This window comes from Poromitra crassiceps (assembly GCF_964638095.1).
Source record: "Poromitra crassiceps genome assembly, chromosome: 1".
NCBI lineage: Eukaryota > Metazoa > Chordata > Actinopteri > Beryciformes > Melamphaidae > Poromitra > Poromitra crassiceps.
The window spans coordinates 33,302,494-33,324,527 of record NC_139623.1 but is presented as its reverse complement, the minus strand read 5'-3'; the positions used below and the strand labels follow the sequence as shown (position 1 = coordinate 33,324,527).

General features: G+C 44.5%; 3 protein-coding genes across 3 annotated transcripts in view; 1 reads left to right on the top strand and 2 right to left on the bottom strand.

The window, feature by feature from the left end:
* The window catches only part of rnf43 (ring finger protein 43), a gene marked incomplete at its 5' end in the record, with an annotated part of 205,817 nt that extends 197,599 nt beyond the window's left edge, over positions 1–8,218 (bottom strand). The window contains one exon of the mRNA XM_083650084.1: positions 7,970–8,218. Within this exon, the coding sequence (XP_083506210.1) occupies positions 7,970–8,218 (249 nt within the window). The remainder of the gene's footprint in view (positions 1–7,969) is intronic.
* A 2,644-nt stretch (positions 8,219–10,862) lies between these two features.
* Positions 10,863–15,411, bottom strand: cyb5d2 (cytochrome b5 domain containing 2). Its single transcript, XM_083633921.1, has 4 exons — positions 15,115–15,411; positions 14,234–14,374; positions 12,477–12,663; positions 10,863–11,870 (listed from the first exon to the last, which is right to left on the bottom strand). The coding sequence occupies exons 1-4, from the start codon at positions 15,374–15,376 to the stop codon at positions 11,699–11,701; spliced, it is 762 nt and encodes a 253-aa protein (XP_083490047.1). The 5' UTR covers positions 15,377–15,411; the 3' UTR covers positions 10,863–11,698.
* A 443-nt stretch (positions 15,412–15,854) lies between these two features.
* zzef1 (zinc finger, ZZ-type with EF hand domain 1) overlaps positions 15,855–22,034 on the top strand; it is a gene marked incomplete at its 5' end in the record, with an annotated part of 70,759 nt that continues 64,579 nt past the window's right edge. The window contains 7 exons of the mRNA XM_083637088.1: positions 15,855–16,268; positions 17,147–17,291; positions 17,482–17,676; positions 17,854–18,037; positions 18,482–18,681; positions 21,120–21,330; positions 21,528–21,644. Coding sequence (XP_083493214.1) covers positions 15,855–16,268; positions 17,147–17,291; positions 17,482–17,676; positions 17,854–18,037; positions 18,482–18,681; positions 21,120–21,330; positions 21,528–21,644 — 1,466 coding nt within the window. The remainder of the gene's footprint in view (positions 16,269–17,146; positions 17,292–17,481; positions 17,677–17,853; positions 18,038–18,481; positions 18,682–21,119; positions 21,331–21,527; positions 21,645–22,034) is intronic.

Genomic DNA, 22,034 nt, shown 5'->3' with positions numbered 1-22,034 from the left:
TTACCAAACGTGATCTAAAGCAGGGAGTGTAAACCAAACATGATCTAAAGCAAGGAATCTCAACTAGGGCTGTCCTCTAAAAGTCGAATAGTCGAATCATCAGTCGAGAGACCCGTGAGTCAATGGAGATTCCTCAAGTTGAGCAGTCGTTTTCCCCCCATCTAAATTATAATCTTAATTTAATTTGTTAATTTATTCTTGTTTAGATTTATTTAGGCCTATTAGTTTTTGAGAAATAGGCTAAAGAACTGTTCAAGTTGTTATCCATGTAGGCTACATGTTGTTTTAATGTTTAAAAGGTAAAATAAAAAAATTGGGCTATAAGAGCTTAATTAAAAAATATATATATACTGTATGTGTCCTGCCTGTCTCATTATTGAGACAAATCCATTATCCAATAGCTCGGCGTCGGCAATTCAAATCGTGCATAATCATATTAGTCTCTTATTAGTCATGTTTCCATTACCCTCAGAAAATCTAAATATCGCAAAAAAAATCGGGTAATGGAAACACGTAAATTTCGAAAAACATCGCAAAAAGTTTTTGCACTCTCATGAGGTGGTTTTTCAGATGTGTCGCTATAGCAGTTTATCGCAAAAGTGTAATGGAAACACATTTTCCGCATTTGCATGTCATGTGACCCATCTTCTCCTTTGGAAAAGGAGCGGAAAATGAAAGGAAAATTAGGGAGAAAGGGTTCGATAAGCTGTGGCAAAACCTTCGCAGCAAGTGGAAAACTTTGAAGCAACGCTACCTAGCAGAAAGTTTAGTGTTGTGCAAAAGCGGAGCCGGGGGAGAACAACAGAGAATTTTTAATGGCAGAAATCGGTCCATGGTGACAGGCTGCCTGTGTGTGTGCGCAATTGGCACAGCGGCGAGATGAGGGGATGAAAGGCACACACCGGTGCTGCTGACTGAAGTGAATACAGTGAGTTAGAGTAATACATGTTTCACATGCAATGTTATAATACACGACATTCTGATTATTGCACCAAATCAGCATTTTTTCCCCCCATTCTCTAAATCGGACTGGTTTTATTTCCTTTTTTCCTCTGTCTGTTGCGCTCACTGCATTCACCGCAGCCACAGCAATATGTTGCCACTCTACATTTTCTTTTGAATTGATAATCAGGCTCGTTTATATGTGCTGTAACTTCATGTGGTGATTTGCATTGACCATTGGTTGGATTTGAGCATGCAGGGGACGGGATATGGGGCAGATCCCCGTGGGTAATCACTGTGGCAGCTGCTGGTAACGGGAATTGCGTTCAGGTGTGCGTGCCGTGACTTCAAACTAAACTTCAATGGAAACGCCTGCAAGTCGCAATTGTACTTTGTCGAAGTTGTAGAAATATCGCAATTATTTTACGAAAAACTGTAATGGAAACACAGCTATTGATTGTTAAATATGTCCCCATCACTGTGTTGTATTGACTGTTAATGTGGTTGAAATAATCACTGAAGATATTCTTACTTTTATTTTTTATTTATTTGTATAGAATAGTCGAATATTCGTATTGGACAGTCGAATCCGATTCGACTGGCAGAATCCTGAGTCGAGGACAGCCCTAATCTCAACCAAACATGATCTAAAGCAGGGAATCTCAACCAAACATGATCTAAAGCAGGGAATCTCAACCAAACATGATCTAAAGCAGGGAATCTCAACCAAACATGATCTAAAGCAGGGAATCTCAACCAAACATGATCTAAACCAGGGAAACTATGATCAAAATGGTCATTCTTTTACATTATCTCTTGTAAATGAGATAATGGTGAAGTTTAACAAAAAAATAATAATAATAAGTTTGCTGAGGGACCCCCTGGAACCCCTTGTGGTCCCCGCCCCCTGGACTCCATGTTGAGAACCACTGATCTAAACATGATGTGATGGTGTGTGTATATAAGATGCAAAAAACTATTGCCAAAAACTAGTAAACATGATCTGTATTCCTTTAACAGCAGACTACAGTCGTTCTCAATATACAAAACCATTGCAATAAAGTATTTACAAATGGAACTTGACTTTTCCTCCTCACGCCAGGTCTTGTTTTCATACAGATCACAGAGCCAGAGAGCCAGACAAATCTAATGGAGCAGCAAGACGACCTGTGGCCCAGAGAGACAACATGCTTAGGAAGATCAAATGTGGCCAAAGAGGTGTAATTACTGCAGGTTCTGAAAACTGGCTGTCATGCTCCACCACGGTTGAGAGAGTCAAATTCGGAGTAGCCTGGGGATCTGCGAGTCAGACATGCCAGACTACTGGAGAAGAGAGAGAGAGAGAGAGAGAGAGAGAGAGGGGGTGAGAGGGGAGGGGGGTGAGAGAGATCTACTGCTAGATCCTGAGGTGGTATGGCCTCTGTCTCTAGTCTTTTCTTAACCTGTAACCCCCAAAGTAGAAAACAGTTTCTCCTCAGAACAGGTGTGCAATGCATCTACCACTTTGCTTCAATGGTTTTGTAACTAATATCTAGGGCTGAGTTCAAAAAAATCTATGTATCGATATCAAATCGATATTCAGTTTGAAGGAACTGATATCGATTCTTAAATCCCAATGTCGATCTTTTAATATTATGCCTTTTCCTGTGGATCCTCAAAGTTTTATCCCCGTTAGACTCGTGTGCTGTGGTTCATAGCACAACGAGATCTGGTAAACATCTGCTGGGGCCCGTTGCACCAACTGGTCTTAACTATGCCTGGTCGTAACTCCTACGTCGGTCTTAGTTAAGACCAGTCTTTAGAGTGGATTTACGCCTGTTGCACCAACACGGCTTACGTCTGGTCTTAACTACGCTGGTCGTAGCAATGCGCGTTCATGTGAATTGCCGGGGAATGCCCTCTGATTGGATGATGTGTGCCTCGCGACCTGCTTGGAGCGCACTGTGCCACTACTCTCTCTCAGCCACTACTGTACACCCTCCCTCCTCCCACCCTCCCTCGCTCCGGGGGAAAAATGGCGGCGATTGAGCCAGACAGACAGTCTGAATGAAATTGAATGTAACGTTCCCAATTCTATGTATTAAATTCTAAAAAAATTAACGGCAACATTTGGGAAGGCTAAGCCACACAACTAGTTAGTTATAATCTTAACATCGTGCTTCAAAGACGGAGAACTGGTTGTGTTACGACGATGACGGTAAGGACTCAAAAAGGTCTCCGCGGAGACAGGCAGGCTCTACGCCTCCTCCTGACCAGGCGTAACTCTTACGCCTGGGCGTAGTGAAAATAAGGCTTAAGCCGTCTTGGTGCAACCGGCGTAGCTGATAGGTCGTAAAGTTAAGACCAACTTAGCTTAAGACCAGTGTAAGACCAGTTGGTGCAACCGGCCCCAGTAAACTAAACATTAATATTTTTAATAGTGCACCAGGTTAGAGGGTTCTTTGTACAATTTACAACATTAGTTCTTTGAGAAAATTGGTATCGTAACTGACATATCGATATCGTAGTGAATCGCAATATGATTTGTGTCGGAATTGTATTGAATCGGGAAATCTGTGGTAATATCCAGCCCTAGAGACCTACACAAGTCAACCTCCTCCCCATCTCCCCCTATCCACTGGAAGACAGGAACATAAAGCGGGACGTAAAGCAGCCTGCCGAGGCAGCGAGAACCTGTTGGGACAGGCCCGCGCTGCAACAAAGAGCATCCCTGCAGCACAACACTGGCTCTGTGTAACGTAGCTCCAACCAGGGAGAAGGGACTCAACTCTACCTTCCTGCCTTTTTATACTCCAAGGCATCGGCAGGCAAGGGTCTGACTTACGGAAGGCAAACAGCTTGGTTCTCTAGCTCCTCTACTGAGAGCGGACAAAAACCAACTGTGCAGACAAGTGTGGCCAGTTAAAGTAGAAACCAGAGATCTTATCAGCACAGGAGTAGTCTGTCGCCGTCTTGGCTATAGCAGAGGGAACCCTGTTAGGTAGCGACTAACACGCTAGCTACCTAACACGGTTCCCTCTGCTACAGAAGGTGTTAAGGTGCACTGCTGCCCCAGTCGTTAGCTAAGACGGTTCCCTCTACTACAGAAGGTGTTACGGTGCACTGCTGCCCCAGTCGTTACCTAACACGGTTCCCTCTGCTACAGAAGGTGTTAAAGTGCACTGCTGCCCCAGTCGTTACCTAACACGGTTCCCTCTGCTACAGAAGGTGTTAAAGGAGAATTTCGTTTTTTTACACCACGGTCCTCATTTCCAGTTTAGAATATGATGTTTTACTCACCAAAATAGTTTCGCGTCATTCGGATGCCCAGGGAAGATTTTGAGCTCCGAGTACACTCTTCAAACAGGCTAGAACCGCTAGAACGGGAGCCCACGGGGCATTCTGCACGGCAGTGCACGCGCTCTCTAAATTACACTTTTTCTGTCAGATCACGGTTCATTATGGTTGTAAATATAATTATTTAGGTAACAGCTAGAAGCTAGGCTAACAACAACACCGGAGTCAGCGTTGATCTGACCCGGATGGGGTTACAGTGCGTATCGTCCCCCTTCTGTGGTTTCTCTGAAGAAGTGGTTTCACAGAGGGGGGAGAGGGGCACTGTAACCCCATCCCGGTCAGATCAACGCTGACTCCAGTGTTGTTGTTAGCCTAGCTTCTAGCTGTTAGCTAAATAATTATATTTACAACCATAATGAACCGTGATCTGACAGAAAAAGTGTCATTTAGAGAGCGCGTGCACTGCCGTGCATAATGCCCCGTGGGCTCCCGTTCTAGCGGTTCTAGCCTGTTTGAAGAGTGTACTCGGAGCTCAAAATCTTCCCTGGGCATCCGAATGACGCGAAACTATTTCGGTGAGTAAAACATCATATTCTAAACTGGAAATGAGGACCGTGGTGTAAAAAACCGAAATTCTCCTTTAAGGTGCACTGCTGCCCCAGTCGTTACCTAACACGGTTCCCTCTACTACAGAAGGTGTTAAGGTGCACTGCTGCCCCAGTCTTTACCTAACACGGTTCCCTCTGCTACAGAAGGTGTTAAGGTGCACTGCTGCCCCAGTCGTTACCTAACACGGTTCCCTCTACTACAGAAGGTGTTAAGGTGCACTGCTGCCCCAGTCGTTACCTAACATGGTTCCCTCTGCTACAGAAGGTGTTAAGGTGCACTGCTGCCCCAGTCGTTACCTAACACGGTTCCCTCTGCTACAGAAGGTGTTAAGGTGCACTGCTGCCCCAGTCGCTACCTAACATGGTTCCCTCTGCTACAGAAGGTGTTAAAGTGCACTGCTTCCCCAGTCGTTACCTAACATGGTTCCCTCTGCTACAGAAGGTGCTAAGGTGCACCGGTGCCCCAGTCGCTAGCTACCTAACACGGTATCCTCAGGAAAAGTGTTAACACCTTCTGTAGCAGAGGGAACCATGTTAGGTAGCTAGCGACTGGGGCAGCGGTGCACCTTAACACCTTCTGTAGCAGAGGGAACCGTGTTAGGTAGCTAGTGACTGGGGCAGCGGTGTACCTTAACACCTTCGGAAGAAAAGGTGGCAGCCACTGCTTTATGGGTGTTGCTGAGGCTCTGTGCACAGACCCGCTCACAAAGGGTTAAGATCTTTTCACACAACCATGGCCTTCGTCTGACTGCTTTTCATTCTAATCTACACTTTAGCCGTAGCGGATTTGTATTTTAGCCCACAGATCTCCAGTGGACAAAAAAAAGAAACTGTGCAAAATTCTATGGGAGAAAAAACAACACAAAACTAAGAATGCTGGAAATCCCAAAAAGCTGGAAGTGGCTTTGATCTGGATAGCAGCGCTGTCTGTGGTACACATCCTTAACACGTTGTCAGCATCCCACCCACACGCATCAATTGGAAGCTGAGAAAGAAGTCAACAGGGCTGGCTTTTCACCATGCCTAATACTGGGCTTTCTCTGCGCAGAGGCCATGGAAATCCTGATCAATTATGGCACACTGAAGCATCTGGCTTGCCATTCACAAAACCTCCCACACCTGGTGAGTGAGGAGAGACAAGATCCTACAGTACCTCATATCTGTCGTCCCGTTTCTTTGGAGACGGTAAATAAATTGACACAGCCGGGTTGTATGACCCAGCAACCATAATCCACTCCTGAATCCTAAATATGCACGGTGAATAGGCCACATACTTTCATTTACACAGCAAGGAACATGCTTTTTTCCACAGCGGTACAACAGCTTTTGCTGAAATTATAGGTTTGCACAGGCCTATAATACATGATTCGATCTGTTGTTTCGTAGCCTTGATCGACATCTTTGTATCAGAGCGGTGGGAAAAGCCATAGAAACTAGTGGTTCTCAAACTTTTTCACATCAAGGACCCCTAAACTGACACAAATTAGACCCCCATTTGATACGTTTTTTTTTTTGCTTTTAGATGTTTTATTACAGTGTATATGAAGTATGAAACCCATGACCAAAATAGTCATACATTCTGTCACTTATGGATGGAATTAAAGTGAAAATAATTAAAGCATTCCCCTTTTTGCTTTGGACCCCCTGGGACCCCCTCAAGGACCCCTGGGGGTCCCCGGACTCTACTTTGAGAACCACTGCCCTAAATAGTTAAGGGCACTACAACGCTATCACCTTAGGAAAGTTATGAGCTGAAAAGTTGGCAACCTTACCCAACCTTTGGCAGAAGAGCTAGATAGATGAAAACAAACTAACCTCAATAACACATGTATGTCATCGCTATTGTTGAACGAATTTAGATATTCTGTCATCGCACTCTAAGTGGGAAGTGTGACACTGTGGACGGCTCTTGGAGAGATGCAGTGCGATAGTGAATAATGCCATCTTTTAACTCATGGTCATGGTGAGGTTTGCTTGATCAGACTGTGGATGCTGTGTAAACTATTTGTTAGGTTGGAAAACCAGGTGGGACCAACGCTGGGCTGAGTCACTCCACCACAGAGGGATTTGAAAGACTGAAGGAGTGTTTTCATAACTAAATTGCAAATTAAGACATATTACAGATGCAATCCTTTTGATATATGGGCTGTGGGTTTGTTTTTGTCCACTGCCAGTGTTTCTATGAGAGTAGGGTTCCGTGGTTCCCAAAGTAGAGTCCTTGAGGTGGTAATAGATGCTCCCCAGCAACATGGCAAACAGCTCAACTTAACCAATATTTAAAAAATATTGTTCAGAGTATGGGAGTATGAATTTAGCTATTTTGATCTATAGCTTTCAGTCTATCTCTTGACTCTTATCTGTAGTGTAGTGAGATATGATGATTACTAAATGATATCTAACCACGAAAAACTGGGCGTTCCCCTGGGTCACATTGGCTCTTCTCTCCAATGAGAAGAGCCGGGTTCAAGCATCCGCCCTGCTGAAGTGTCCTTGAGCAAAACACAGAGGCCCTACCAGCTGCAGGGGGCACTGTTCACTTGCTGACCTGCCCTGGGAACCACCAAAATAATATTTCCGAAGTGGTTCTCAAACTTTTTCAGGTGAAGGACCCCTAAACCGACACAAATTAGACCACCGAGCCCCATTTGATACGATTTTGTACCAGGGTACCCCATCTGATTTTTTCCTTTTAGATGTTTTATTACCGAAAGTGTATGAAACCCATGACCAAAATAGTGATAGACTACATTCTCTCATGGTGTTGCTTATGGTTATGGATGGTATTGGTGAAAATACATTATCCTTGAAAGAAGAGCCGATGCACACCCTCACAATCTTATGGATAGGTGAGCCGGAGGATAGAGTCCAGAAGAAAGAATTCCCGCACACTATCCAGTTACGGCAAACTTTATTACTTTTTGCCAGAAGTTTGCCAGTAACTGGATAGTGTGTGGGAATTATTTCTTCTGCTTATGAAAATAAATTATCCCCCTTTTTGCTGGGGACCCCTGGAACCCCCTCAAGGACCCCTGGTGGTCCTCGGACTCCACGTTGAGAACCACTTTAATACATGTTGGTCCTTGGCAGGTGGAGAGGTTTTGTTTTGTGAGCCCTGTCAGGTGTGTTCTTAAATGCCACCTTACCTGCATGAGTTTCCCCTGCGCCTCTCCTGCGCTTCCTCCCACGAAGAGCCCCTCCAGAGTGATGGGCTTGCCGGTGGGCTCGTTCTTCAGCAGTGTCACCTTGATGAGCGCTCGCCGGGTCGGCCGCTCGGCCTCCAGGCCCGGCTGGCCCTGTACCGCCTGGCACTGCAGGGCCGCCATGAGCCACAGCAGCCCCGGCCACAGCCCGGCCCGGGCCCCGGCCAGGCGCCGCGGGCCAGGGACGCTCATGGCCTCGGCTGCAGCGGCGGTCCCCGGCCGCACATAGTGGACTTCAAAGCTGGCAAGCACCGGAGATGGGGAGAAAATAACTCTGTGTGCGTGTGCGTCCGCCACTACTGGGTAACAGGTCCAATCCAAACTTTCAAGGCTGGTGGACTGCCATCATTCGTGCGTGAATGTCCTACAACTTCCATGCGAATCCAGCACCGGGATAATTTTGTTTACATATTCAAGCTTTACACCGATTGAAGAAATTCATATCACCGAGTGCCCGAAAGCCACGCGCTAAAGTTGTAGAAAATGGTCTCTTCCGAAATTAAATAGGCTGTTTAGGAAGTTTTATCCAGTGTCACTCGTGGGTGGCGAAACACTGCATGCACCATGAATACAGATAGCAGTTGCGGAGCTTGAAGTGTGCATTGGTTTCAAACAGTCTGGCCTTCATGAGATAAACATACATCAAATGTCCTCATTCGCAGATTATAGTTTAACTGTTGTATCTTCTCCCAGCACGGCAGGTCCAAGCAACAATAGCCTATATTGATCTTCATCGGTAACTGATCTGATACAAATATACAGCATACACAATTCACTGTAATGTACAATCACAATTTGCGACTAAATGCAATGCAAAGCACTTCAAAAGCTATTCCGTCTTGCAGGCGCCACAATTTCTGGATAAATCCACGAGAAATGGAGAATAGCGACGACTTGAACTTCAAAGGTTGGGCTACAGGTTGCCGCCTGAAAGTAATAAGACATGTTGACAAACAATAGCCGGTATCATGTGCCAAAAAGTAGGGCAATCCTTTTACAACCACTGAGTTGCGAAAAGTAATCCAGGAAAAAGTTACTAAATGGAGTACACTGGACTATTTAATCATTAACCGAGCAAAAGCGCCGCTGCCTTACTTCACAGGCTATAACTTGTTAATTAAACTCGGTCCGAAATCACGTGTTTTTCTGTAGCAGATCCATGAACTTATTTTCAACAGTCGCTCCGCATCTGAACCTGCTCGCTACAAAAACACAAGCATTCCCCGAGTTCACTGTCTCTGTTGGACTATAAGAAATCAGATACGATCCTCCCAAAGGCACCGAAGGAAAATTAATCAGTTACAAAAAAATCAAGAAACGTGTACCTTGGAAAAACTACAGAAAAGGGAATAAGACCAGTCCAAACTCCTTGTGATCTCCATCGAAAGTTGATATTGCTGGAGAGACACTGTACAGTCATGACACCGTCCCAGAAGTCTACCTCCCGGAGTCTCTCTCTCCCCTGGGATCTCATTGACCGTCTCTCTACCTGCTGACTGTCATGCTGCCTTCATGTACTTTCAGAAATAAGGAAATCAAGTGGAACGCACACGAACGAGTCGACCTAACCAGTATGTGCCTGAAGAAAGTGGGAATTTTCAAAGCTACCCAGCTTGCCGAGATACGAGGTTTAGAGGGCAGAGAGCATAGAGCATGGAAGCCTTGTCAACAATTGATGCTAGTACAGATAATGTATTTCCCCCCACACAAACTTTTTTTGCCTCGCATTTTTATAGCTAATAATTGTAATCTTTAAAACAACACAACAGGCATCACAAGCTACATTTTCAGGGTCTAATAGTAATTTATTATCATATCATACCAAAAGCACTCAAATGCATAAAAGCTTGAATTTAGGAGATTACGAGGAGTATCTTACTTGAAGGCAGCATTAGACGCTGGGGGCGGGGCAGCTGAGCAGAATCAACGGCGAGTGCGGGGCACCCTCTAGTGGGGAAACCCTGCAAAACATTCTTAAAAACAATCCACCTGCAGTGGGCTCATAAAGTATTAATAATGAAGCAAGATTAATGTTCTAAAACTAGTGGCCTAGTGAACTAGTGAGCTAGTCCCCCCCCCCCCCCCCCGGTCTGTAATGCAGTGGTCTCCAAAGCATCTGGGACACACTCAAATTCATCATAAATCACTGATGTAGGCTATAGAATTGGTGGTCTATAATAATTTGATGATTGATAACAACCTGTACAGAATCCGAATCAGCATTATTGGCCATGTGTACACATATAAGCAATTTGACTCTGGTTTGTGTTGCTCTCAATGTACTCACACACAAAAAGGTACACACAAGCTAAAAACAAACAAAGACACAGGTAGCCTACATTTAAACATTTACATTAACTACCATAAATCTGTACAATAATAAGTGTGGTATAAATTGTCTATTTTAGATAGGTTATGTATGAAAGAAATGTATACAGTATATACTGTATGTGTACGTATGTATACATAATCCACACAGGATTGTAAACAAAGATTTATACGAACATATGATTGATATCAATCTGTACTTAATAAAACTTGATTTTACAGTGTAGTTTTTGTTTTGGAACATAGGTTGTAACAAGATTACTGGTGTTTCGTTTTGCTACTAGCCTGCTAACGACTAGACCTGTCAGATAGCTACCGTTAATGCCCCTGCTAAAATGCAATAATACTAAGAAAAAAGCTATTAAAATATGTAAAAGACATGTTGAAAGCACAAGAGCTGCATATGTAGAGAGCAGCAGAATCTACAGTGAAATAGAGATTGAGGGCCACCCAAGAAAAAACAACACAAAATAATTCCAGAACAAATATTTTCTTTAATAGCCTATTCTAGATTAAAATTCATAACAATTATGAATCGAGTGAGAAATCTATGTTGTATTATACACACACACACACACAATCCTGCCAACATTTTAGGCATTTATTTCTTGTTAGCAGAGGTTAAACCATCATTAAGAGTCATATGTTCTTGAAAATCTTGCTCTTGACTGGGTCTCGGTTTAGGTGGTCTCGACTCTCCAACACTACCTGAAGCTGCCAAACGGTTTTGTTTTGTCGTGTGATCTGATCTCATGATGTCACATGAATCCGGCTGCCTTGCAAGGTTACCAAAATGTAGCCCAAGTTTGGAGTGTTATTTAGCCACCTTCCTGACAAGCTAGCATGACATGGTTGGTGTGGTACCAATGGTCAATGCATTCCTTAGTTTCATATGATACCAGGAACTTCACTCTGGCCCAGTACAGTCTCTGAAAGACAGTAACCCTATTGAGAATCAGGCCAAATACCGTCACCTAATTAATTGCAGGCCACCAGAAACGTTCCCACAGGCCACACTTTGAGAAGCCCTGGCTTCGAGCATTTAAATAAATTGCACGGGCCAAGAGGACTAGCATGATCAGTGGCAGAGCTGTGCGAGTGAGTGCTTTACAATTCTTTTTATAACCAATCAAATTTTCACACATTTTTTACAAGTAGGTTTTTTTACAGTATGGCAGAGCTGTGCGCATAGCTCTCTGTCACTCGCATGTGTTCCAGCCAACCAATGGTGGAACTTAGTCAGTCAGTCACAGCCTCAGACATTCCCATCTGTATAGCTGGGCCCGCTAGTCGCAGACCAGCTAAAAAGTCCCTGAGCTTCAGACTGTGGTATTGACAGGAGTCTCACGCGTCTCTGATGGGACATGAGTCAGCATGCGGAGAGCAGTCCTGGTATTCCTGCAGGTTGGGATTTTCCTCTGTTGAGGGGACTTGTACACACACACAGCGAGAGCCGGTGGATCCAGGGGTGAAGAGCTTCCTGGGGACGCCCGTCCAGTCTCTCTCCACTCCTCCACTGGAGAGAAGCAGTACAAGGGCTCAATACTGATCATGATGCATACCAACTGCGCCCACCAGTGTAAGACATGCTCCATTACAGGTAACTCGCAGCATCATGACATTGCATCCTCATACAGTACCTTCTAGGCCTCTCTTTACTAGCAGAATACACGTCCATGTGTGACTGGCCATTTAGTCAGGCCTCGCTCACAGAGTTGGCATGCAGCCTCTCTTTTCTCTCCCCAGAAGGTTTTCATAGTGCACTTCCCTGGCTGATTGTAACTCGGCCCAGCTGTACTCCATTATGCAGATGAGCTCCATCAGTAGCCAACAAATGGAGCTCTCCATCGTGCTGAACCTGTGTTGACTCATTTAGGCTACTAATTAGCCATTTTTGCACATTCAGTTGGCCATGATTACCTAAATCAAAAATCCGGCTCCGTTAGGTCACCCCATAAGATTCAGCATGATGGCACATAAAATGGCATAGCTGTGGCCGAACACAATTCTGCTCACTCACTCACTCACTCACTCACTCACTCACTCACTCACAGACTTCACATTCTTATTATAGCAATTGATTAGGCCAGACTGTTTGCTTATTACAGAACAATTTCAATACCTCTTAGAGGAACACCAGACCCTTCCTCCCCTGGCAGCACTCCACTCTGAGTTGCATGCTGGGAAGTGTTCCCTCTCGGCCTGGGACTGGGCCTTGAGTCTCTGGCCCTCTGCTAGTGATGCCTCTACCTGTAGCAGTACCTCTGTGGGCTGTCCACTGTCAGTATAGAATCGGCCTGTTACCCGACCTAAAACAACACATGGGATAGGTTGATATTTTACAAATGGCGATGAACATCAATATGAGTAAATAATCAGTGTTGGGCAGTAATATATTACACAGTAATATTATTACTGTAATATACCGTATTACTTTCTACAATAATGGATGAGATGAAAGCACAGGTAAGACCTGTGCTTTCATATGTAATATGTATGCAATTGCAATATGTATACGATTTCCAAAACAGCAATAATATTACAGTTACTAATCCAAGTAACTTCAGTTACTGCATTACTTTCTCCAGCGCTGGCACAGTGCCAAAATGAAGTGTGGAGATAGCTCTGGCTATGCAAAACTACTGCGTTGCCAGAACGCAATTTGTTTTTTGTCGTGGGTAGGTAGGCAAATAAATAAAAAGTATGTCATTTGGCTGACTGTTGACTCCTCCTGTAATGCCTGTGATACACTAGAAGACTTTGAAAATCTTAACAGATTATGAAAAGACTGGGGAATTCACACTACAAGACTGGTTCATCAAGATATTTTATCACGACTGAAAAACACTGCACAACTGACTCAGACGAGGCACTGGCAGTATACACTACAAGACTTTTCACTTTGAAATTCAAACATGTTTGATAACATCTTTGTGGCTCCGACTGGCGTCGGGAGGCAGTTTACACTTGAAGACTAGAAATCTGGAGGCAGTTTACACTAACAGATTAGAAATCTGTACGCAGTATACACTAACAGATTTTGCTGCCGACTGACACAACAACTGCAGACTAGAGTCAACAAAGACAGACTGAGCCCAACTCAAAATCCTGTGTAAAATCGGGGGGAAAGTCTTGTAGTGTAAACTAGGCATTAGGCTACATGTAAATGTTCAAATAAAGGGGCGGGTGGGGGAGGGGGAGAAAAAGTAATATAGTAATCTAAGGAGTAACGTAACTAATTACTTTTGATACAAGTAATACGTAATGTATCAAACTTGAAGTTAAGTCAAAATACAAAAAAAATCATCGATATAGCCCTTGCTGTTTCCAGAAAGTGTATTGCCTTAACCGGGAAATCGGATTCCCCTCTCTCTATATCAAAATGGATAACAGAGATGACAAATTGTATTCCTTTAGAGAAAATCATGTATGTTCTGAAAAACAGATTTGATGTATTCCTAAGTATTTGGCAACCTTTTATTGAGTACATGAAAATATTACCCCTACCAACTGTGAACTTGCTATGATTCCTGAACTGGTTCCACTATCCTCAATAACATCTAAAAAACTTGGTTGAGATATCTCATTGTACTTCATGAAATCTTTTTTCTTTCTTTTTCTTTTTCTACTATTATTTTCTATTACTGTTTTTTCGTTCTTGTCTTTAATGGGAATGAGTTGCATTATGTGTTGTTTCTTCTCTACATTGAAAACTTTAAAATAAAATATACAAGTAATAAGTAATGTAATTTTGTTAAGGAGTTTTTGTTAAGGAGTAATAAGCAAAAAGTAACTAAACTTATACTTACTGAGTAACTTGCCCAACACTGTAAATAATGTAAAAGATGTAAGTCAGTTGTAAAACATCATATACCCCACCTACAGGGTTGTAGTCTTTCTGATAGAAGGCTAGCCAGTCATACAGGGCAACCACCTGCAGTGGGGACAGACTGGACACATCATCTGTCTGCCCACTTTCTGTGAAATCACCAGTGATGAAGGCCAGTGAGGCATCTTTACCTGAAAATACACACATTTTATCACATACAGATGAGCTATTGGATGTGTATGTGCTTTTGTTTGTTGATTTTATTTCAAGTGTCTGCTTTTGGTTTCTCTTCCCAGTTATGCGTTTAGTTTGTGGTTCTCAAACGTTTTAACATCAGGGACCCACCCTCTAGTCTAAACCCCACTTGGGCATTATGCGGCCCGGGGGCCAGAACTGCCCGTCATGATGGTTCTGCCTGGCCCAGCAAGTCTAAGACAATAAAACCACACCATTTTACCCTTGAAGCTAAAAAAATCAAATGAGATGACCTAAATTGGCTGTTTGGTGTGATTTTCAATCTAATAAATGCTGAAGATTAAGTGCACAATGTGTTTTCTATCATTTAATCTAGTGATCAAATTAAAGGTTACGGCATGACAATATTTTTTTGGCCCCCGGGAACAATCTGGGCTTCTCATGTGGCCCCCAGGGGAAAAAATCAGTCAAAAGCAGATTGGAAACTACCTCCATATGTGGTTTGGGACAAGCGACACAAATCAGACTTGGAGCCTCCATACTCATAAAACCAATCTGGACAGAATCATTAATAGGTCATTAACGTTCACAAATCAGATTTGGCCTCCTAGTCTGAACATGGCCTGAGTGTTATATCAATATCAACATTAAATTGACACTCTATCACTCTATATAAGCTACTACTCTTTGAAGCTCCAGTGTTAAAGTAATACAACCTGGATAGGAGAGGAGTCACCTGCCATAAAATGATAAGCACCACCGGGTCCATAGTGCTTGTGTCCCTTGATTACATCAAAGACCTGCCCAAGTATAGCCAGGTACAGGCCTTTGCTGCCTTCCTCCCCGTCGTACAGTGATAATTCATGCCTGCTTATGAGCCGCACAGGTGGCACTTGGGGCAATTTATTTCCAAATTTTGTGGACCAGTCCCGAGGAATAAATAGCGCTGCCAATAACACGGATAAACACGCGAAAAATAAAAAGGCAAACATGTTCATTCAAGCTTTCCCATCATTGCACTCACTCGCATCGAAACCGTGACCAAGCATGTATTTCCGCAAAACGTCCCTCCCCACCGCATTAGCGCCAAGATCGGTTGGGTTTAGGCATGAGAGTGATGATTGGTTGGGTTTAGGCATATGGTTAGGGCGATTGGTCGGGGTTAGGGTAAAATATCAAGATAAGCCAATCAGAGGCAGAGTAGGGCGGGCCTTGGCGCAATAGGGGCGGTGGGGGAAAACCCATAGATCGGAAAACCCTCCTTTTCCGTGATTGTGATCGGTACCGCGCATGCTCGAACTACGACGCAAATGACGCAGCAGCCTGGCTGGTTGACGTGCTGTACGTCAATGCGGTAGTAGTGAACGGCAGAGCTCTAGGTTAGAGGTCTGTGTACAGACCAACATATCTGCTTCAAAACTGACTCCAACTGGGCCGCAGAGAGTTTCGGGGAAGCCCTAGGTCGCTGAAAGCAACATGGGGAATGCGGAAAGCGGCTGCGGGGGAGGCAGCGGCGACGAGGAGGACGTGGAGGCGGAGAGCCCGGGGTTCGCGGAAGACAGTCCGGCCTCTGCGGCCACTGGCGGCGGCGTCGGAGGCGGCGGAGGCTCCGGCTCTGGGAGAAGCGCGAGGGGGTCGAATAACCTCCCGGTGCCGGCCGGTGGACCACCCAGCCCCGGGGTGCTCTTAGAGCAAGTGAAGCTGAGGGAAGCCGCGGCTCGGATTAGCGACTCGGGGGTCGCCATTCCAGAGTCTGTCCTGGCCGGGAATGAGGGCGTGCTGGTTCGGTGGCTGGAGGACCGATTAAGCCGAGGAGAAGAGTCTGTCAATGTGGAACAATTCTGTGAAATGTTGGAGAGCAGAGATGCTCCGAGAGATGAGTGTGAAGAGGTATAATCACACACCAAATCAAACGTGCCTGTCAGTTGAGTGATTTGAAATGTCAATTGATCATGCGACTCATGCCTATCCCACATATGGGGCTAGTTTGCAGCCATTTGTTTCCTAGTGATGTCAGACATAAAATACCCTGTTACCTGTTGTAAAAATCTTACCGGTGTGTGACAGACACGATATGCTGTCAGTTGGCAGCCACGTTTGCTTGTCAGGTCCATCATTGTCATTTTCAGGTTTGGCCTACAAGCTGCTTTGTTGTCTGTAGGCCTCCATTTGTTGTTCAGCCAAAGGTTGTGTTATCTAATGAATGAGTGCATTAGTCTGTGTTTGGCTTTGTATGGAGTCTGTGGATGGACATGGCTATGCTTTAAATAGTAAATACTATAGCCAACATTGCCTCTTTAAAAAAAAAATCCAACTCTTAAGTGCTTTCACGTTTGACCTGTCTCTTTCTTGGAAATAATATTTCTGAAATGTAAACGTAAACAATATCATACAAGAGTGGTCATAATAACAACGTTGCATGTGATATTGCTTTTATACAACAGTGTATGTAATTGTAATGTCAACAAAGCTAATGATCAAGTAATGGTATTTTGAGACAACAAACAACATTTGTGTCTTGTCAGTTCTTTCAGAATTCCCTTACACAATTACTTGATGGGAACTAACTGTTGTATAACATACGGTAATCAGTTATCGATCAATCCTTTTGTCTTGTCATATTTTGTCTTCTTGTCCATGTCCTGACTCCTTCCCCAGCTTTATTGTATCCATAGGGTTTGTTGTTGGTGTGCTATGTGCTATGGTGCTAATATTGGTGTAAAGTTGAGTTGTCTGCATGGTTTACCTTGTCTTTGCTCCTGTTTTAGGCCTTTGGTCAGTTTGATGCAGAGGGAGATGGGGTGGTTGATGTGGAGAGCATGCTGATGGCCCTGAAGAACTCCAATGGAGCTAACCTACAGGGAGAGCTGAGTCATGTGATAAGACAACTCCAAGCCTGCTCCCTAACGCCAGGTAGAAGTGATTTGTTTGTGATTGGTCACATGTTTATGCAAAATTGAAAACACATCTTTTAAACTCTAACATTGATGAATAAGGCCAACCTTATTTGAATTAGAAGGCTAGGTGTTGTTGACAAGTAGCAGAGGAGTTAACCTAGTTTTCTGATTTTTCAAAGTTGTTCATCAACACTATTTCTTCTCAGGTTTTGTTGATATATTCTCCAAGTCCAAAGACCGGTTAGGGGCACATGCCTCCAAGATCCTGAAATTCCTGCATAGGAACCGTATTCCCAGCAGTGCCATCCCTTTCCCTCTCTTAGAGGGCTACAACAGTATCTGCACCATGAGGTCCACTGTGGTCCAAGATTTCTTGGAATTCCTCTTGCAGAAGGAGAAAGGTGAACAACAGAAATTGGGATGATGGGCATGGCCAGCCAGTGTTGATTGAGCAATTTGAAGTACATCGTGTTCTCCAGATGATTTTGGGATGTACTAGCAACATTAAAGAAATAATAGTTCTAAACTGTCATACAATTGTTATAATTAGCCTCTCAATCTGTTCTTGTTCCTCCCAGATTTAGATATCCAGTATAGAGCAGAGCTGAACCGTGATCCCGAGGTGGACAAGGTCAAGGTGGTCACACAATGTTACAGCGCAATCGAAGCCTCATCCAACGTCACAGACATTTACAAGATGACTAATGGGGAAACTGCATCTTTTTGGCAGTCGGACGGCAGTGCACGCTCGCACTGGATAAGGCAAGAGCATTTGTTCTGGCACATATGTGACTCAAAAACTTTGTGACTGACAGCTCACCCGCACCCATGTATCTCATACTCGACTCGTGGGGATATTGTTCCATATACCATCCATTTTTGAGCAGGATCTTCCTAGTGGCACTGGCAGGTAGTGTCACCTCGTGGAAGTTTGGAATCTGCGTGAGGGGCCGTGCGTCTGGGCCCTAAACTGTTGTGGGCCCCAATGCAACTGCATTACCTGGTAGTTACGTGTCTGAGGAAATCTGACCCCGCCCTAGTTGACAGTAACTGCCGACAGAGCGCCAAAGGCTGCCACTGCGTACCACAGACTAGCCACTGAGAGCCCACAAACTTCCACAAGGTGATACTACCTGCCAGTGCCACTAGGAGGATCCCGGCCTTACTGCCATTTAAAGTGGTATCTTGTCCCTTTGCTGTTCCCAGGTTAAAAATGAAACCAGATGTGGTGTTGAGACGTCTGGCCATTGCCGTGGCCTCCAACGACCACAGCTACATGCCTCAGCTGGTATCGGTGGCTGTGGGTAAAAACCGGCGCTCCTTGCAGGAGATCCGAGATGTGCGCATCCCCAGCAATGTCACAGGCTACGTTGCCCTCTTGGAGAATGCCAACATCACACACCCCTGTGAGTCTGCGTATGTCAGAATGTCTGGTTTGCTCATTTATCATGGGCTGTTCTGTTCTTAAATGTGATCCTTGATTGAACCCCGTAGGGAAATCTTTTTTCCAGTGAATCTAGAGTGCCGTTTTAGCTACAGAACACTGGTTCAGGTATATTTGAGTGTTTAAAGGTAGTATACAGTTCACCCCAAAACAACATATCTACGGTACTCCCCCTCATGTTAGTCTTGGCTCCCAGACAATTGGAGATCTCCGCCTACCAATGGTCTGAGAACGGCCACTAACAAACATGTTAAGTTACCGGAAATGACGCTCTCCCCCATTATGCTCCGTAGTGAAACAAACTGGAGATACAGTGAATTACTTTGTAAGGGGCTGTTCAGACTGGACGCGTGTAGACTTTAGAGACAACAAGTCACCTGGCCCCTCTGGTCTGGGATGTTTTCCCCAATTTATCCTGGGAATGGTGAAAAAGTTCTGCAGGACACCGGCATTCAGTAAGGCAGCATATTATGGCAGTTCCCCGTCTCTCTTTCTGCTTGTTCACTGTCTGCAAAAGTTCCTCTTCTGTATATTACTCTGTCTGGTTCCTAATTGTATCCTCTTGTCACCAAGGTGAAAGGCATATCATCCTCGCTCGTGTATTCTATTTGTTGTCTTCAATAACAAACCGGGAGAAATAACCCAAAATAACAGCGGCTCTGTGTAGGCGTTTAGTATTTAGGAATACGGTAGTTCTACGGTTGGGAGAAAATGTAGTGCCGCATGAGATGGCTGTTTGACGGTAAAGTAAAGCGCTGAAAATTGTCAAAATAGAGGGTACATGTACACTGATATTGATTTGTTTAGGTGGGCGTTGTTTTAGGTGGCTAAATTACATTTTAGTTCCTGGCCCCCAGAAATAGAGAGAGAGAGCTCTGGAGGCTGCTGCTTCAGAGTGCCGGGTCTCGATACACGGTGTGCTCAGCATCCAGAACGCTTTTCCTATTTCAGTTAGTGTATGGAACTAGCTCACAGGACCCCACTTCAAACAAACCGAACTATCCCTTTAAATCCCCGATCCTGTCTGCCTGGTCTGGTCTATGCTAACTCTGCTGAATGGGGAGAACGGGGGATTTCCCCCATGCTGACCCATTGACCACGCGTCTATGATGAGACACTGCCTGAATGTATGCCTATTTAACTTAGAGCCTCATAAACAATTAACAGTGACTCACATATTAAGGCGGTGGTGACTAGTGTCCACTTATAAACAATAAAGTGAAGTTAACTCCAGCGTCCAGCCGGTCCAGCCTAGGAAGATGAGCTCAGGGCAGGGTGAGACGCGAACGCACGTTAACGTTAACCAGGCTTGGATGTACGCTGTTCCAAGTGGTGTATCATTGGCGTTGTGGCTGTGTTGTAACTATACTGTACATGGCATCGAAGTGCTTGCAGTGACTAAAGTCGTATTATCTGCATTTCCGCTTCCGCTGGCTGCTGAGTGCTGCTTATTCACCTCCCATGATTCACCTTGGCAGCTCCACATAAAACTAGTTGGATTGCGCCCTCACCTGGTTGCGACCACATAGTGAAATGAGTGAAATCCACTCAGCACATATATTTGATAAAATAAACCCATCAATAAAAATTCCACATGATCGAAGTGATTCCTTAACGATCAATTATCGATTTTCGATTATTGATGCCCATCCCTACTCTATGGTAAGGACGTGCTAGGAGCGCTGAAACAAGCTGAACATTTGGAGGAAAAGTGCGCTGCTCGTCAGTGTCACTCCTACCCCTTCCTGGCAGGGGGATCTTCAAACTCCGCTGCTGCCAGAATTGCCAATAATCTGGCTTTCACGTTTACAGTGCGAACAATCAACGTTGCGTCCTGAACTGTACTACGCGTGACAGCAGGGAAAAACAAAACAAAACACACACACACACACACACACAGACACACAAAAACGCTCCGTGCGCTGGTCTGTGTGCATTGGAAGTGCTCTCGACATGATTTTCAAGTGTTCCAGTGTGAACAGCCGCTAACACGGAGATAACTTTTTAAAACATTGAATGTGGATGTCGCAAGCAATGTTAGATTGTTTGATTCCATTTTATCCGCCCTAAAGATTTTGGATTGGTTCTGCGATGCAGTTTTTTTACTATCTAATTGTTTCCACTCACTTTAACAACAAAAGCTGGGAGAAAGTTCTCAGACTGAGAACTGAGTCCACGTTCATCTCAGTTGCAACACTGAAGTTTCTAACATACAGCAAGTTTGCTAGCAGCTCCATAGCAGCCTTCTCCAAACCAACTGGAGTGAATGAAGACTATGTCTTCAAAAGAGGGCGAACTATTACCATGAAATGAGTTCAAACAGCATCATCAAAATGTTGTGAAGCCAACATTTTTGCATCATCAGTATATTAACGACTTTATCTCTGTACAAAACCTCAGACATCCAAATCAACATCAAGCGGTGCCTGAGCGACGGATGTGACACGCGGATTCACGGCCTGAAGACGCTGGGCTATCAGATCACCAAGAGTAAAGAAGTGTCTGTTTCGGATGCCTCAGCCATCTGGTACCTGTCTCTCCTCACCTCCCTGGTCACCGCCTCCATGGAGACCAACCCCGTACTGGCGCAGACTGTCCTTCAGAGCACACAGTGAGATGCAACTCTGATGTATTTTATAAGGGAATCTAACACCATTTTTTGGAAAATAATTACGTGTGTTGTGTATGCTGAAGGTTTGTTACATATGCAACCAAGTTATGCAGACAATCATGAAGATGTTGTGATCTCATTGTGTTTACTTGACCAGTGCTGGTGTTCTGAGGTTTTGTGTCTTGTTCTTCTCCTAGAAAAGCCTTGCGTCACATGCCACCGTTGTCCCTAACACCGTCATCCACCGAGTTCCCCAAGTTCTTCTCTATGAACATCCTGGAGGAGGTGGATGGATTTCTCCTCAGGATAGCAGAGTAATGACCCACCCTCCTCTGGGATTACATCAGCACACTGACCTATCATTGCCACCCTGAGCTGATCATGCTTGACAATGAGTAACAGGCTGAAATTAGTTCCTCATGCAGGACAATGAGTAACAGGCTAAAATGAGCTCATCATGCAGGACAATGAGTAACAGGCTAAAATGAGTTCATCATGCAGGACAATGAGTAACAGGCTAAAATGAGCTCATCATGCACGACAAAGAGTAACAGGCTAAAATGAGTTCATCATGCACGACAATGAGTAACAGGCTAAAATGAGTTCATCATGCACGACAAAGAGTAACAGGCTAAAATGAGTTCATCATGCACGACAAAGAGTAACAGGCTAAAATGAGTTCATCATGCAGGACAATGAGTAAC